Consider the following 18,509-nt stretch of genomic DNA (forward strand, 5'->3'; position numbering starts at 1 on the left):
GCTAGAGAGGAAAAAGAGCAACCTGCAGCTAAAGATAGAGCACCCAGAGCACACTGGTGGCTAATTCTAAATACCAGCAATAATAATTATGAGTATCACCAGTTCTTCATGGTTAAATTAAAACACAGTGTTTACCCAATTTCACTGTGCGGCCCACAAAAGCCAGAAAAAAGGAAGGAGCTAGCAAGTGGAGTTTAAACAAGAGTTTAAACAAGATCTCAAATGCACTTAGGCAGGCCTAATTCTGCTGCCACTGAACTCAGCAGTACAAAACTCACTTGCTTTTGTGGCCACGACCCAAGCTGAATGTTTCTGAATTCCTATTTATTCTAATGGATCCCATTTATAGAAAGTATGCATATTCAACAAAGCATTGAAATATGTTTCATTTTAAGCAGATGTTTTGATCACAATTAAAATGTATATCAATACCATCAACTTTAATAAAAAGCAAATAGTCACAGCTGTTTATAGAGGAAAACCCCCAAACCATGGCAGATCAGGGTATCATTCACCTTCAACCATAAACTAAGGATGAGACCATGATCTTAGGCAGGAGACACAGCTGGAAATCCCTTCTTAACTTGAGAACCAGTTTCCCAGGCAATCCTAAAAACATTCCAGACTAGGTTTAAGGTGGCCAGGGTTCCAACAGCCAGGATAGTGAATATATCCCTGCCAAGTCACTTTATAAACTTGGCCTGCTTAAACAATTTACTGCCTGTCTCTAATATTCTCACCAACAAGGCCCTTGTCTTGACGCAAAACAAAACCTCCAAATGCTCAGAGACAAAGCAGACACACAGACACGCAGACACAGGACTGTATAAGTCAGGCTAAAGCTTCTTTAAAGTATTGTTTTTCTTCATCACAAGGAAAAACAAGCAACTTGTAATTTTAAAACATTTGCTAAGTGGTTATATGGCCATTTATTTAATTTTAAAGCAAGATTAATTCTTACCAAGAATTGTTTCTCCTCTGACTATTTTTTAATGATTTCATTGAAAATGCTTAATTTAAAAAAACATTAAAAAAAAAAAAAAAAAAAAAAAAAAAAAAAAAAAAAAAAAAAGAAAGAGGCAACGATCAGTCCAGGTAGCATTTTGTCACTCTGTTCACTCCTGATTTGACATCAGGATCTTAGCAGAACCACTACACTGAAATACTTGAGTCCCCCTGCATGGAACTTTCAAAACTCATTTACAGATGTTTAAACAAACCTAGTAAAATTGTTTTCCTCCCTGGTGTCCAGACTACTGGTAAACCTTGTAAATTTTGTAACCTTAATACCAAAGCACAAGGCCAGAATGCTGGCAGAGGAGACTCAGGCTGCTAATCATGCACTGTCTCACCAAAAGCAGTTTGAAGAGACACAAACCATGGTGCCCATCACCTGCTTGGCAGCTCCAAAGGGTAAAAATTCAAGATACACAGTAAACCCTGTGCTCCCACCACTTCCAGGGTGACAGCTGAAATGTGTCAGAGACTGCACACACCGTACACATCTGCTTTGTAGGGTGGTTGTAGCTTTTTCAAAACGTGAAAGGCTTGGCAACAAAAGAATGTTATGGTCAGTCTTGGAGCACCACACAGGTTAGACCAGATGTTTCAGTGTCATTATTCTTCCTTGTGCTTTTTTATCTTTGTTATTTCCTTTTTATCTAGAAAGTTTAGCTAAACATAGGAAAGATTTGGTATGAAAGCCAAGCTGAGCTCATAATACCCAGGAAATATTCACACTTCTCAAGAAACAGAAATTATCTTAGAGCCCTACAAGTCTAATTCTGATTTCTAATCATCAGTTAAACTTTTTAAGGGCAGTCTGTGAATCAAATACACTGCAGAGCCTGTCTTGTTATAAAGGCTTAAAAGGTTCCTACCAAGTTATCTCTCCCTGTTTGCAAAGCCAGTACTGGTTGTGATAACCCTGAAAATCTGAAACTGAAATCAGTTTTCTTATCAGAGTGATTATCTCATATTAAAGCCACAAAAGCCTTAACAATGGGGAATGATTGCTTATAACAGGAGTAACACTTTTATTTATATCTTCCTTTAAGGCTATGTGACAACACTTCACCAAAATCCAAACCAAGGTTGGTTTGAAATCACCTTCTTCTCCCTGAGATAATTTCTGGGATAATTGTCCACAAGAGGGGCAGCGACACACTCCTGAGAGATCCTGAGTCTTTGATGGAGCACACTGTTGTTGATGACTGCTCTGTCCTGGCAGCCAGGCTCTCTGACTGACCCATTCATTCAGAACAGTAAGTTTGGTATAAAATCTTGCCATCACTTTTAGACATAATCCTAATGGGCCCAGTCAGCTGAAAGATGGGGACATGTTAAATGTCTGAAGTAGAGACTGTGGAAGTTCAAGGCCTCTAAGGTCTCTTTTGATTTCTACACTTGCAGCACCTTCACATTTTCCCTAGAAGTGTGTTCAGTGTGACTCTGGGTGAACACTTTGAGAAGTAAAGCCTTACACATTTGAAGCTAAAGGTCTTGCTCACGTAATCCTAGAATGGTTTGGGTTGCAAGGGACCTTACACATGTCATTCCAACTCTCCTGCCAAGGGCAGGGACACCTTCTACAACACCAGGCTGCTCAGAGCTCCAGCCAGCCTGGTCTTGAACACTGCCAGGGATTCACAACTTTGGGCAACCTGTCCCAGGACCTCACCACCCTTATATACAGAATTTCTTCTTAACATCTAATATAAACCTAGCCTCCTTTAGCTTAAAAGCCATCCCCCTTTATCCTACTTGCCTTTGTGGAAGGTCTCTCTGTAGCCCCTTTAGGTACTGGAAGGTTTTCTAAGGTTTTCCTGGAGCTTTCTCTTCTCCAAGGTGTTTTCATAGCAGAGGTGTTCCAGCCCTGTGATCCAGTTGGTGGCCTCTTCTGGACTCATTCCTGTGGGTTCACATCTTCCTTCTGCTGAGGAGCCCAGAGCTGGATGCAGCAGTGCAGGTGGGGTCTCAAAAGAGTGGAGTAGAGAGGCAGAATCACCTCCCTCAACCGAGGTCCCTCTGATTTGGGTTCAGCCCAGAACACTGATGAACATACCCCTAATATTAATATTAATCCATCAGTGCCACAACAATGACTCCTTCTAGAAGCAGCTGCCTGCCAGCTTACCACACATTCTCCTACCACCATGATATCACCATCTTTTCACTATCAGAAATATGGGTTAAGATATATCTTGTTATAGAGTGTTTCTAAAGCAGGAAGATTTTTTTAAATGGCATGCACTTTGGTCCTCTTGTGGGTTTGTTTGCTTTCTAGACTGCACTCTGAGCAATGCAGTCCTCTTTGCATCATGTTTTGTTTTCCATGGGTACAATATATCTCCGTTCAAATTAACTTTTGATATTAGGTACTAGTCTAATCCTGAAAGGCAAGGAATGTACATCCAAACACCTGTTTCCATTGCAAACAGAAAGAAGCCACAAAAGTCCTGTGGTCCTCCCTTATGGTTTTAATTTTATCACTTCACATAATAGGAGCACTATTTCAATTTTTGCATTAAGTTCACACATACAGGTGCAAGCTTGCCAGGAAAAGCTAAATATATCTTCCATCAGGGTGTCATTGTCATTTATACAGAAGCACTTTGCTTCTCCAGCACACAGAGGATTGAAATTAGCCCGAGTTACAACAAGCTGGGTTAAGCACAGAGCAAGCACTACCTCCTGACATTCCCTTCCCCATGCCGCTGCCGCCAGCGTCTCACGGCACCTCGCAACAAACCCTTCTCTTTGGCAGCTTCCTCCAATTCCCTGTCAAACAAGTTTAGAGAGGGAACTGCTGCTGGAGAGTTCCAGCGTTCAGCAAAGGCCTGCTCACACAAGCTGCACATCTGATCAAGGCAGCACCACCTCCCTGGCAGACCTCACCGCTCCCACCATCGCTCTCCTTGTGTCCTGCCCCAGATTTGGGGGGGTTTGCTCTCAAACACGCACCTTGCAAGAACAAACACTTGCTCACAAAAAAATACTTCACAGATCCAGGTTAGGGCACCGTTAGAAAACAAGTGAAATCAATGGGGATGATAACAAATAGGTGTGATAAGCACTTAACCTGTCCCTGCCACAGCAGCTCAGCTGTGTCCTGGTGGTGCCCAGCCTGTCTGTGCAGCTCAGGAGATCCTGAGCCAACCTGCATTGGGTTACAGAGCAGCTCTTTTGGTTACAGCTCCGCTCCCTGCTTGTCTGTCTGAGGCTCCTGCGCTCCTGGTTGACAAACAGCAAAGAGAAATAGAGCAATTGTGTAACACCTTTCTTTTTTTAACCTGAGACAGAAAATGCTTTTATTAGGGACACTGTAGCTGGTGAAAAACAGCCCTTTCTGGTTTTTTGGGCTTGTGGAAGATACAGTTTCCACCAGGCCACATCTACTGCCCTACATTTTCTCACTTATTGCTGTATTTTCTGTGTGCTCCTTCAGGGATGCAGGACAGAATGCTTTTCCTTGGGTGAAGTACCACCTCTGTAATACTCAAATGAGGAATTGCTCATTGATCCCAATATCTCCTGCTGTTAGAACTTGCCTCAAGTGTGGTCCAGTGTATTTACATTTGCCACTTGTGCCAGTACCTCATGGTCCTCCAGAAGTTACCACTTTTCTGTTCTTTCCTGCCTTAAAAACAGGCAGAATAAGCATCTTCTTCTTTGCAGAGTGTCTCCTGGATTAGCCTTCCTGTTTACCTCCTCTTACTAATATCCTATTCTTTGCAATCACCCTCCAGAAAAGTTTTCACCTGTTCATGATACTCATATTCTCCTATTTTTCAGCTTTCAGCTTGTCTCTCCTTTGGATGTTCTCTTTTTATTTTTGAACTTCTGAGGTGTATAATTTAATACTCTGGTCACATGTTTTACTATAGAACCTTTTAAACTTTAAATTAAATTAATGGCACCTTTCCAAAACATCAAGAATTGCAATTTTTCAACCTAAATGGAAAGTCTCCAGAAAGATACCAATTAATTCTTCTGTTCCAGCTCTGAGTTTTATGTGAGTCTCTATGCAATTCTGTAATATGAATTATGCAGGAAGTCACATTACTAAAAATGTTCTTTCTGGACTTATAAATCTTCAGGTGGTGGCATGGCTTGGTTTAATGCAGTGCTCATTTTCCCCAGTATCTTATTCACACAATGAATCTGGGCAATGACCTTCACTTTAACAGCTGATGCAGTCAAAGAACCACATATCACAAACATCCGTGTCAGCCTCAGTGAAATACTGCGAGCACTAAAACAAATCAGTAGCTACAGATTTCCATTCCAGCACATACTTGGCTGATGAGAGAGCACCAAACAACATCACAAACCTTTTTTCTAGCCCATAAACATCTCCATTAAACTCAATTTGGTAGAAACAACTTGTAAGAGGTGAGGTGTCTGGCTGTATGGACTCCTGCTGGTCCATTTTAGTACATTAAGCTCTCTGTAAATCTACGAGGCTCCTATGAACCTGAAATTCTTGTCAAATCTGTTTGCTATGGAAAAAGACCTCACTGCTGGCTCAGTCACAGCATCTGCACCTGAACTGACTGGTTTTGGAAGATGTGTGAAGAGACAGTGTATACACATCATGGATGTGGCTGACATTTCAACTTACAGCCCAAAATATCCATCAGGGAGTACAAAGCAATTACATACTCTCATCTTGACAGAAGGGAGGGGTTGGAATTTGCTTTCCTAATCATTCAGGGCTCTGTTTGCTAAGGGTCTGAGGTAACTCCCACATATAATAATCCAATGGATTTACAGGCATAGATTAGGCTCAGAGAGACCAAACACCTGCAAGTGTTCCAGGCCAGACTGGACAAGATTTTAAGCAACCTGGTCTAGTGGAAGATGCCCCTGCCCATGGCAGGGGGATTGGAACAAGATGATCTTTGAGGTCCCTTCCAAACCAAGCCATTCCCTGATTTTACATGGGCATAGGGGATCTCAGCCTCAATGTGTGTAGAGGCCTTAAAACACTCTGAACATCAAAAAATCTGAGCTCTTCACTGAGACAGAGTTTGCATGAAGTTTGCTATTAATAAGGTTGTATGTGTCATGGGTTTCAACTGTGCCACTGATTTTAATGGTAAGGTTTTCACAGCCCAGGACCAACACTCATGCACAACTTGAAACATTCTGAAGCCCTACCACATAAAAGCTGTAGTCATTTTTCTATATTTTCATTTAATTGCTTTCTGTTCTCAGTTACCCTTCAATAAAATCAGAATGAGCTTCAGTCTGAGGAAACCAACAGTAAAAACTGATTAAGTTTGTATTAGTTTAGGAAAAAAAAGGAAGCATTGCAATAAATAATCAGAAGACTGACAGCTTATCTCAATCTTTATTGTTTTATAGTCCATCAGCATTTCAGACCCGACAGCCTCTGCTGAGGTACCAAATCCTGGTATCCCCATCTCTTCCCAAAAATGGAAAAGAAAGTCAGGATTCATAGAGCAAAACCTGAAGCCCACAACCTCAAGTGTAAAGTTAGGACACAGTACATTGCAGGCAGCAGGCTAAGAATAACAGAACAAACTCAGGAGGAGAGAATTAACAATAAAACACAGGAACTCTGACTCTCCCTCCACAACATTACCTAATTCTAATGTCACGAAGAAGAAAGCAGAGTGAGCATGTGTGCAAGAGATAAGAGGCTGTCACAGCACCGCTTCCGCTCAGCGCCAGAAAATTAAAGTTTGATTATTCAGTAGAAGCTGAGCCGATCTGAGAGTCACACCAGTGTCCAGTTCACAGCGCAACTTACCTTCACAAAGAGCTCAATTTCAGGGTCCTTTCCTTCCCCATTAGCAGCAACAGAGTCTGTCATTTTTCGCCCCCAAGGCTACCAGCTGATCTCTTGATATTAACTGGCAAAAGGAGCTTTCAACTGCACGGCGTGTGAGTTTCCCTTCTGAACCGCTCCCACAAAGCTCTTAAAACATCACTTGTAATGATAAAGCTCGAAAGGAGTGGAATAAACAAGTTGCAGGCAATTAAATTAATAATAATTAAGAAAAGGCAGGCAGCAGAGGAGCAGTCTCTGTTACGGTAGTTCTTCAGAGCAACAAGTGCTGCTGTGCTCTGGTACAGAATCCTCATCTGTCAGAGCTGCAGCCCTCGTTGCCTGCCCAAAATAGCCCAGAGCATAAAAAAACAGAGGGTGGGGTTAAACTCATAGGGGAGGAGACAAGCTCCTGGTACCTACGGCAAGATCAGTCTCTGAACAAATAATTCTGCTCTTCCCTGTTTTCAGCGTTTCTGTTGTTCCCTCCCTCATCGTACAGCTGGGAGCACCAGGGACAGGGAAGAAGGAAGTCCTGCAGCCGGGCTGGTTTCGTTGCTTTAAGCAAGAGATGTTTTTTTCTGCTTTTCTGAAGGGTGTTTGTCCTGCCTCTAGCTGTTCAAAGTCCTAATACTGTTGTTGCTAAGAAAGGTAAGAGAAAAAGAGCCTGTGCACTGGCTGTTGGATCAATCAAGGAATGGGAAGAAAAGCAGAGCTTTGCCTCAGCAACCCCCACCACGTGTGTGGTACAAAGTGGTACAGAAGCCAAAAAACTGCGTACTCAGGTGAGAGAAGCACCTGTGATGTGACCAGTGCTGATGGAGCTCAGGAACAGAGGAATGGGAATGTTTGGGTCCCATAAGTATTTTTAGGCATGTCCCTCGGAGTGCTGGTTGTAGAGGGGGGACAGGAAGGCAATGATTTGCTGGGTGGAGCATGGGAGAACAGTTCCAAGGGCCTCAGCGTGCTGCTGACACGCTGCTGTCATCCCTACTCCCTTTCCTTTGCCCTGCATTCCTTGCGTGACTCAGAGGGCACCGCACAGCAGCCCTGAGCATGAGGTCGCACCTATAGAAAATCCTGACACAGCCAAAAGGCACGAAGAGAGGGAGTGCTGGCACAGGAGGGGACAGCAGGCAGAGGTGAAGGGGTCAATGGCACCTCCTCCTCATCCCCATCCCTGCCTGGAGGGACTTCGTGTTCTCCTGCCCTCGGGAAGTCTCTCCCTACGCTTCTGCCCCGATCCTGTTTCAGGACTGCCAAAGCTCTGGCTCACAGGTTGTTGGCAGCTCGAGGTGCCAGACATGAGCAGTTTTACCTTCCCCTTCTGACACAGAGATGCCTTTTGGGGAGGGTTTTGACATGATCAAACACTTGCCTTTCCTGAAAGTGCTCTTAGCTGTGTGCTTCTGTGATGATCTCCAGTTCTCTCTGTAGGCTTTTGACACAGCTCCAGAGCACTCACAATCAACACCTCCACGGCCCTTTGGGTAAATTCTATGGGAATTTTCCCACAACAGCTGCTTCATGTGTGCTACATGAAGAACTGAAATGGTTAACAAGTAAATCTCATTATGCTGTTGCAGCTGTAATTACAACATAATCATAATTATAATTACTGTAAAAGTATGCTTATGGTTTTTAGATCTAATTAGCACTCATTCAAATAACTGGAAGGTTAACTATAAGAGAATTAAGTGTTATTACTCCTTTGATTCCAAATTTTTACATGTAATTTTTGGACTAGGCACATTAATTGCCAAACATTTAGAGTACGATTATTCTTAAGCCTACTGGCAAGTTTCCAAGGACATGGGCTAAGTGTACTTACATGTGGCAGAAAGAATCATTGCATTGTAATTATGCATTACAGTTATAAAAGTCTGCCAAAAACTTAAGAGTAATCGCTGTATCTCTAAAATACATCCCTAAATAATGCATTATTAACTAGACAATTATAAGCTTTTGGGATTTGCTGAAAAATTGTTATGCTCTAGCACCTCATGGCGACATAATTTCCCTTTAATAAGGGTTCCTGGGAACAATGGGAAATGGATCATCTTGACTGAGGTTACCTGTAGCTCCAGCCTCACTGAAAACACTGTTTTGATATATGCCAGTGGTTTGAACAAGTTATATCACAGGACCATTGGCTCTGGAAGAGAAGATACTGCCAGCTATGAGCACAGTAATGAGGTAATGCTGCTAATGCTAAACCAAAGGGTAGAAATAAAACCATCTTTCAAAATATCAGCACTTACAAGTTATGATGCATGTGACCTATTTAGATGTCTATTTTAGAATAAAAAATATGCCCTGGAAGTGTCAGATTTTTTCCATTGAGCCCAGGGTAATGAGATAAACATGTAATGGTCAAACAAATCCTGCAGTAATTTTTAAGTAGAAGAAATCTATGGCTTTAGAGCCTGATTCCTGTGCCTGTGCCATCCCTCACTCCAGAAGTTGTGCATGCCTTGCACTTCTGAAAGTCAAACTCTAGATGTAGCAATTTCAGTAGAGCCTCAACATGTTGAAACATTCAAATCCTTCCCTCTCAATTACTGTCTGGGTTTAGTGATGTGTTCTAATTAGTTTGCAGTCGGAGATTATTGTGCTGAGGCTCAGCAAAGCAGAAGGGAAACTGCAATACAAAGGGAGCAAAGGTGCCTTGCAGCCATTTCCATCCTAACCCAGATATAAACTGCTGCAGGGACGGGCCAGATCCCACCTGGCTCAGGGTGTTCTGGGCAGTGCTGCTGCTGGAAGGTGCCTTCCCCATTTGCTTCCACCTCACCCCCTGCCCCAGGACCTGATATGGAGTGCTCAGAGGCTACAGAAGGTTAGGTGTAAATACCACACATCTGATGTTCTAGCTGTGCTTTTAGGTATCCATGGAAAGAATAAGGCATCCCACATCAAAAAAAAAAAAAAAAAAAAAAAAAAAAAAAAAAAAAAACCCAACCCACAAGCAAACAAAGAAAAAAAAAAAACACACAACAAAACACCTCTGCTTTACAGAAATACCCCCATGGAATCCCTAGAAGAGACAAAACTTGTTAATATAATGCTGTTTTTTTTTTTTTTAAGAGATTTTGGAAGCTGAATTTAGGATAAACATTGTAGAAGGCAGTGAGTAGGAGGAAATATATATAGATGCGCATATATATATATATTTATATATGCACTGCTTTAGGAATCTATTCATGCATTTACTGCTTTTCTGTCATATAAAACTGACTTATCGCTTACATCTGGGTGGAACCTTTCTGACTATAATGGTTTTTAGTGTCTACACAGTTCTTTTGTGTGTTATGAAATCAGCTCTTTCTTCAGCCAAATTAAGGGTAAGATACTGATAAATAATTAGTACACTCTCATTTTACTGCAAAGAATGAGTCACTTGGTTTGGCCTATCATTTTCTCACAAGTCAGATGTAGCAGAGGCTTTGAGTTACACACAAGATCATTAGACACTGAATTATGAACTCCTCATAAGCCAAGTCATTATAGTGTGAGGTTTATGAGATATAGAAATGAATATGAGCACATCATCCCATTAATAAAAGAAGAGAACAGCTTCAGAAAAGGAACGGCCACGTCCCTACGTAAGACCTCTATTGTAGGTGAACCCTGATGCACTATCAGCTTTCACAGGCCTGATCCCAGCTTCACTTCCAGCAAAGATTTGTCCCAAGGGGGTGAAGCAGAGGCCAAGCATCCAGAATGTAACTCTATCAGTTCTCCTGCACACTGCTACGTTACCAAGAAGGATCAGAGGACAAAACACATCCATCCCCCAGTGCTTCCATCCAGCTCCTTCCATCAGAGCAGGTACTGCAAGTTTTATATGACACAGGCAATGTTTTTCATTGTTGTGATGAAAAGAAGTAAAAGCTTGGTGCAGCTGCAGTAGATGCAGCAAATGGTATTTGGGGCTATGATTTCACCAGGGAATTATTTTACTGTTTAGCTGTCAAAAAACCCCATACCTAAGCAGCAGCCAAGGTGGTTTGAACAGGTTATGGAAACATCTCTTCCAGAGACAGTTCTGAATTACTGGAAATTTCCAGCTGTATTTATTGGATGCTAGTAGTTTTGATATGCAACACACTTAACAAGTTAACTTAACTGCAAGGAATCAATCCAGTAATTTTTATTTTCCCTTGAGTTACAATGTGTCACTATCGATTTCTTGTCTGAATTTCAGAAAAATCAAAATATTTGTCTCAGATATTTGGGGCTAGACAGCAGGTTCCTCTCCCCAAATGTACAAGACATGCAAGGACATACAAAGCTCTTCTCATCAGCTTCATGCCAACACTGGGTGAGCAGATACTTTCCCTTGACTCTAAAGATGTATAGTACTGCAGAATGTGTTGGTTTGATGGAAGAACTTTGATTTTGTTCCTTTTTTGTAAATTTTCCCACAATCAAGGTAATGGAAAAAAAGACATCAAGAGACACAAAAACAGCTGTGCAGCCTGAATGTTCCAATAAATGGGATGGGATAGAAAAGCCTACACCAGAAAACTTTGTACTCCACTAACTGGCCAGTTTGAGGTAACCCACTCTATACCCACCCCCAGATATTATGAATCCATCACAGCCATGAGATACAGCAGCTCTCCTTTATCTTTTTATTAAAAAGCATTATTTTAGCTCTAAAATTATCTTGTTGAAACTCTTCTGCTTAGCAGAATGAATCAGTTCACACTGGAGTTTTGTAAAGTTCTAGTCCAAAACCATGGAATTATTTTTATATATAATTATGTTTTCACATGGATGCAGCATCAGACTTTTCTGTAACATTAATAAGCATTAACACCTTCAAGAGAAAACCTGCTGCTGTTCAGTGTGAAGAGGGATTGCATTATGGATTATGATCTCAGTGCTCACGTAGAGACAGCCTCAGGTACCCATTTGTAAGGAAGTGGCTCTGAAAAGGTACAAAATCATCTCCTAATGCTGCATTCAGCACGGAGGCTTCTAGAGGGCAGTGGTTTATTTCACTATCATCCCAAAACCAACATTTCAATTAAAAACAAAAGATATTTGCAATCAGGACTGAGACTGCTCTGGAAAGTGGTATTGTAGGAGATACAATGGAGAGCATGACAGATTGTCCCAAACTGTGGGCCATATGGATAATGCAGCTGATGAAAGGAGAAATGTAGAAATGCTCAGCCCTTGCTTTTCAAAATGAATCCTCCATGCTGTCAAGTGTGCTGAAGAAAAACAGCACCAGGTAATTGTGATGTACCCATTGTTGTTGACTCACTACTGTCATAGAACTAAAGTTACATTATTTTACTTCCAAGTCTGCAACAGAGTAAGTAATGCCTATTCCTGTCTTGTTTTACAGGAGTTTGTCATGCAAGTCCCTTTTTAGATTATTTCTGTTCACTTCTTTGTATGCTTCTTATCCTAAATTAAGTCTAAATTACTTAGGACTTGAAGTATGAACATGCAAACTGGGATTAAATCCCTCCCCGAACAAAAGACCAGCACACAACACACTACTTTAATCCTAATTTATGAATTATTATTTACAGAAAGTGTTCAAAATGGCATGTACAACTCATGCACATCTTAGGCTAGGCTTCAATTGCTCCCAGAAATTGAGGCTCAAAGAATGTACCGTTGCTGCTGATTTCATTTGACACATTAGTGTTTCACACTGTTGTTTAGCAAACAATTTGGCTGAGAGCTGAAATTACTTTCTTTGTTCTGATGCATATTATAGCTAAAAGTTGAAGCCTTCAGCAGCTCAGTTTGAAATTACTCATGACTCAGGTTAGTCCCCATGGGTTCACACACGCGTCAGCACCTGCACGGCAGGTTATGTGCATGGATCTGCACTGTGGGTTTCAGAATCCTCTGCAGTCTATGTACTGTTTGGCTTAAGAAAAGGGCCTCTGATTTTTGCTCCCTGATAATCTCACACTGGATCAGTGTGAAATAGCAGGGCTCAACATCCTTACATCTCTCTGTGGCAGCAAAGTTTAACCTTTGCAATGGTGATGCCTCTGGTCAATGGCAGGGCTGCTAGCCTGGGTTAATGCAGCTGGCTGACCTTGAGCCTCACAGTCAGCTGAAGAACTCTTCCGTTCTCCTTAATAAATTGCCTTCATTCATTTTTCATTTCACCTTTTGGTACTTCTGTGATAAACTTTCCACAGAGTTTGCCAGCTCACTTGCCTTAGTGCATCACTTCAAGCTGTTATGAAATGAACGGTGGGTTCTTTTTTCTTTTTTTCCTTCCTAAGAACTTCAAAGTAAGAGTTCAACATCTTGCAGCACCTAAAGTTGACTTGGTGATATTCCATTTTAGGTTTGGTTTGTTTTTTATTTTTTTTGTTTGTTTGTTTGTTTTTGTTTTTTTGCTTGAGGACCCTTTTCACTGCAGAGTTAATGCAAACAACCAGGATGAATTGAAGCAAGGTGGTGAGTTAAGAATAGATGTGAACTTCTCTTCCGCAAATATACTTCACATTACCAGATTTTTGCTGGTAACCATCACATTAACAGATTTTTGCTGGTGACCAGCAAACCCAGCTCATTAGGACTTCAAGAAACATGTCCCACATCCTTAAGTGAAGGATGGCTGTGGTAATTCTTGAAAAGGTGGCTGACTTAAGACCAACAGTAAATTTTTAGTGAAATTCAGCACAGAGCACAGTCTAAATAACAGTGGTGCCTTGTTTAAGTCTGTCAGAACTGGGAATACTGGGTGGTCTAACTAGAAGAACATAAGGGGTTTTTTTGCCTCTTAAGTGGAAGATTTTCCAAAAAATGTCCATCTTTTGCCAAAATCACAAATTTTCACAGAGCATGTAGCAGGTATCACTTTTATAAGAAAAGTGTGGACCCTTGGCCACTGGCTGTAATATCTGGGAGCAACCTCAAAGACCACCAAAATGTCAAAGCCTAATTTGTCTTTGCAGTGTCACTGCTTTGACCTTGGTGACAACTTTGATGCAATTCTGTAGAAAATGGACTAGGTTTTCCTGTGAGACCTACATCAGCTGGAAAAGTTCTAATGAGATATGGACCCTTTTACTCATTATTAGCAACTTCTACCCACTTCTAGCCAAGCAGCAAATCAGAGTTGATACCAGACTAATTAACAAATATATATAAAGGTATCTCATGATGTTGAGAGAAAACTAAATTTCCCTGCAGAGGGTGGCAGCAAACAGAGACTCCCCAGTTAAGCCTTGCCTACAGGTTCATGTAGAAAATTGACCTTCAGAGAGGAAAAGCAAAGTTCAGAAGGGTGAAGTTGTGTGTGTTGTGAGGTTTGACTCCTCTCAGCTCTGCATCTCAACTAGGTGGAAGTCACTGTGAGGGAGTTTCAATCATCTCTGACCATGCTGGGTCTCCTGACCAGAAAAAGATGACTTTAGCATACAGAATTATCAAACCAACACGCTCTGCAATTATCTCACAGCTCATGAGAGATCTAGCAATTAAACAACAAATTAAAAGGTAACTCATAGCCCTTTTAAGAGAACTAAGTATATAGAATCAAAACTGAAAGCAAGTTAGCCACGTTATCTATTACTCCCCCAAAGATAGTACAAACCTTGCACTTTATTATTGCTAACTAGAAAAAAAATTAAAAATGCTGTAATGAAAATGAAGGGGAATCTACACATACAAACTTTATAGTGCAAAGCTTCGTAAAATCAAAGAGGAGGACTCAGAGCCACTGGAAGTAATACATGTGGGAATAGTTTATTGATAGGGCTGACAGTGCCACTGATTTTTAATGCTTCCTAATTCTTTCCCCATTTACACCATGTTTTCAAGTCAGTGTAACTTTTGCCAGACTTTAAAAAAGGAGTTTTTCAACACTGGTGTCTTCTTTACTCATCCAAAGGACTTCAGACACCCAAAGATTTATCCTGCAATGCACTCAACCACTGAACTCACTGATTCCCCAGGCTACATCTTAAAACAAAAGCTTGAAAGTGAACAAAAATACAAGGAAATGACCCAATTTCCCCAGAATCAACAGCAAGCTAAGAATAGATTCCTGAACTCCTCAATGTCAGCTTAGTCAAACCATTGTCAAATGAATATACGTTTTCCCAAGTGTTCAGAACTCCATTGTCATGGAGTACGCCCTCCATACAGGTGATTATGTGAATATATCTACAAGTACAGCATTCTTGTACACAGTATTCTACAGGCACACTTCACTTCCAAAGACAGTCCACCAGCCCACCTGTCACGCTCTGCCTGGAAAATCTGCCCTTCAGTCTGTTCCTTTTTTTTTTTTTTTTCTTTTAATATAAAATGCACTTGGTCACCATCCCCATGAGTCACACAGCCCAGTCTTGACAAGTTAATTGTTAAGTGGAATTAGGCAGCAGAGTGTTCTTTGGTCACATCCTTGCAGGGACTTGCAGAGCACGGCCTCCTCCCTGGCTGGCAGTCGAGGAGGGAATGCCAGGGTGCCTGAGCTGCCGGCCGCGCTTTTATACCCGGGCTATTTTTAGCTGTTATCAGCCGCGGGTGCGGGGCCAATCCGCGCCCGGGGCCGCACAGAAACTCTGCCCTGGCCAAACTTCACTCGCAGCAATCTCCCAGGGAGGAGCCAAGTGACTGAATTTGCTGCTCTGAACTCAGGCTCTTCTTTATAGGGGCTCCTGCGAGGCGCCAGCACAGCAAGGACGCGCGTTAGGACCATGAGGAAGTTACTGATTCAACAGAGAAGCATCCTGCCTATATTTGGAGAAAATGAGTGAATTTAAGGTGCCTCATGAAGTCCAATAAGTGATGCAATCATTCAGGATGATATACGTATAAATCAATCTCTGGTGTTTTTACAAAGGTGGTTATTTTTATGTCACCTTGTAACTATGTACTGTGTAAGTGGAAATTACTTACTGTGATTATTTACAAATCCATGTGCTCACCAAAGAAAGAAAAGTCAGATTGGTGCCTCTTCAAAACAGGCCACATGGTGTATAATAGACTGTTGACACTGGACCTTTGTCCAGCATATTCTTTTAGCAACTTTTGCTGGAAATATGACCTTGTAATAACTTTAGGCTTTGAGAAATTAATTTGAAATGGTGATAAAAATGTGTATGAAAATTAGGAAGACTTTCTGATGACATTAAGAAAAATAAAGATTTTATAAGTTTAAATTACTTCTCCTAGTATTTCTGTTTCCTGAGGACTTGCCAGTATTACTTGGGCACCTCACTGGCCATTTCTGGATAACAGAGACCCTCTTGCAATGAGGGGCCACCCAAAGTATCAATGTTACAGCTAAGGATGAACATATTTATAGACCAAGTATAAATGTGGGCAAATATAAAACACTTCTGCTGGTCAGATTTTTAATCAAATAGATTTTAAAATTAATCCAAAACTGGTACAAATATATGTGAGCAGACGTCTGAAGAGTGATTAAATACCTATATTTTCAGATGCAAAGCTTTCACTCCTTCAATTTGCTTCTCAACCAGCCCTCAAGCTACAGGGACACGGAGTTGAGATCTCCCAAAGCACAGCAACATAGACATTTCATCTCAAAAAGTATTTGTTTACTCAAACAATCATAGGTATCTTAAAACAGGAGGTTATTAAAAGAATCTTTTTGCTGCTTGTTTAGTTTAGCTATAAAAGCAGAAGCAACCTGAGACAAGATGCAGCTGTGAAAAAAAAGGCACCTTTGTGGAAAGAAAGAAGGGGATTACTATGACAACTGACAGAAAAGACAAAAGGACAAAAGGATTGGCTGGTTTAGCCCCAAAACATCTGAGGTTGTCTGAGCCTAAACTGATTTTTAAAAGAGCAAAATGCATGAATGACTACTAATGGACCATACTGGCACAAGAGCAAGGATGTCTTATGCTGCACATAAATAAAGGTAATTTGAAAATTAAAGTTTCTAACCTTTAGAGCAGTGACATTCTGAAACAGATTTCCAAAATGAATAATAATAGTAATAGTTTCTAAATAGACCTTGATCACTTTAAGAATGAAGTATTGCATTATGAGGCTGTCTGTAACAGAATCCTCGATATCATGTCCCAAAAAGTCACATCCAGTCCCATGAATTTCTTTTTCAGATTACCTAGAATCCCCAAAGAAACCATCTTGGTCAGTGTGCAGATTTCTAAATTTCTGTGCCTCATATTTTATAAACATATAAGCAGGAAGATAATGGTTTTCCCTCAGAAGAGGTGTTCTTGAGTTTTACTTCATTAACACCTACATGGAGCCTGCAACAGAAAATCAATTAACTTGTAAATCAAAATCCTGGTTTTGAACACTGCTGGATGCACTGGAACCAAACCTGTACACCGACAAATTCACTTCCCAGCTATCCCTGAGCACGTCATTGTAACGTCATCAATGTCACTGACGTCTTGCACTATCAGAGATGTACCAACAGTAAAAATTCACCTACAATTGTTTCATTAATTGATATGAAAAAGATCATCTAGAGATCTAAATATAAAAATCATACCTGCAGATGACAAATAAATGACTCAGAGTGACACACTTCCTCCTTTTCTTCTGCCACAGAAGGCAGTTTCATACAGGTTCATAATATTTTCCACAAAGAAGTAGTAAACATTTTTTATATTGCCACAATACATAAAAATATTTATATGTCTCTTTTCAGCCACAAACAAAGTTATGAGAGGACATTGACTAATTCTTAATGAACTAGTAAATACAGTGGCAAAACAGGGGAAAATTTGCCTTCAGTGCAGGGTCTTATGACCCAAAGAAACAAAGAATTTTTCTTTTCCCAATTAAAATCTTAAGCTAGGTTTGAAGCAGTATCTAGGAACTCAAATTTAATATGTTCAGTTAGCTTTTCTCTTCTACTGTGGTGTCTGAAATAAAATGTAATTCTAAAACAAATACAGTTGAAAAGACGCACATGGGGATTGCTGTTAAAGAAAGGATAAGATTTGATTGAAGTTAAAGGAAGAGTGCTGGATCTCAGTCTTTGAAAGATGATAAAATGTATTAGATAATTTTGTCTGGTTAATTTAGACTGTAAGTGAACAGCAGAAGTGTCCAACATTGCACTGTTTGATCACTATTACACTTGAGTTGTTGCTGAGTGGGGACTCTGAAACAGTAAGGGAAGTTAAATAGCCTGAACAAAGAAAATCATCAATCCAAAGATTATTTCCAGATGTCTATTACCAGAATTCACTTCTAGTCTAATCTAGTCATCCAAGATTTGTATTTAAACTGTCAGTGGTGGAATTCAGTTTATTTAACTTCAGGTGACCAGGCCATTGTTTTCAGTGAAAGTTTATGGCTTGATGCAGTTGCCTAAGCCTAGATATCCAGCAGCATTTGATAGGATAGCTGAGGAAATCCATAAACATATATGAGACGGGATTTATGGGACACTCCAGAGGTAGCTGGAGGCCAGGAAAGCCTTTAGACATCTAAACAAACAGGGGATGCCCGTGGCTGGAAAACTGAATTAGGCTCTGCTCCATACAATGAACCGAGTCAACCTAACAAGGAACCTCCCTCTACAGGTGGTGCTTGACTTGGCCACAGGAATGAACATCCCATCATGGCATTTCAGATAGCTCTTTGTTGCAAAAAGAGCCTAGACATCCTGCAGAGGTGTAGTTAATGGCTTACAGACACACCTTCAGTTGGATGAGCCAAATCCAACTCTTGGTATCTAAAGAAAACAAAGAGCAGAGCAGAAATG

The 18,509-nt window shown here is 40.8% G+C and overlaps 1 protein-coding gene and 1 long non-coding RNA gene across 5 annotated transcripts in view; one reads left to right on the forward strand and one right to left on the reverse strand.

Moving 5' to 3' along the window:
* Nucleotides 1–18,509, reverse strand: part of CLIC5 (chloride intracellular channel 5) — an 84,195-nt gene that overhangs the window by 51,731 nt on the left and 13,955 nt on the right. Inside the window, exon 1 of one of the 3 annotated variants that reach the window (XM_068183250.1) lies at nt 6,779–7,156. The exons of the other annotated variants lie outside the window; for them this stretch is intronic. Within the exon in view, the coding sequence (XP_068039351.1) occupies nt 6,779–6,841 (63 nt within the window). The 5' untranslated portion in view covers nt 6,842–7,156. Of the gene's footprint in view, nt 1–6,778; nt 7,157–18,509 lie in introns of those variants that run through there. 3 annotated transcript variants of the gene reach the window in all.
* Nucleotides 8,458–11,489, forward strand: LOC137470193 (uncharacterized). Of its 2 annotated transcripts, none has more exons than XR_010996937.1 (2): nt 8,458–8,992; nt 10,442–11,489. It is a non-coding gene; the product is annotated as an uncharacterized lncRNA (long non-coding RNA). The 2 variants fall into 2 exon arrangements; XR_010996936.1 differs by having other exon boundaries at nt 10,475–11,489.

The sequence above is a fragment of the Anomalospiza imberbis genome, chromosome 3, assembly GCF_031753505.1.
Source record: "Anomalospiza imberbis isolate Cuckoo-Finch-1a 21T00152 chromosome 3, ASM3175350v1, whole genome shotgun sequence".
Taxonomy (NCBI): Eukaryota; Metazoa; Chordata; class Aves; order Passeriformes; family Viduidae; genus Anomalospiza; species Anomalospiza imberbis.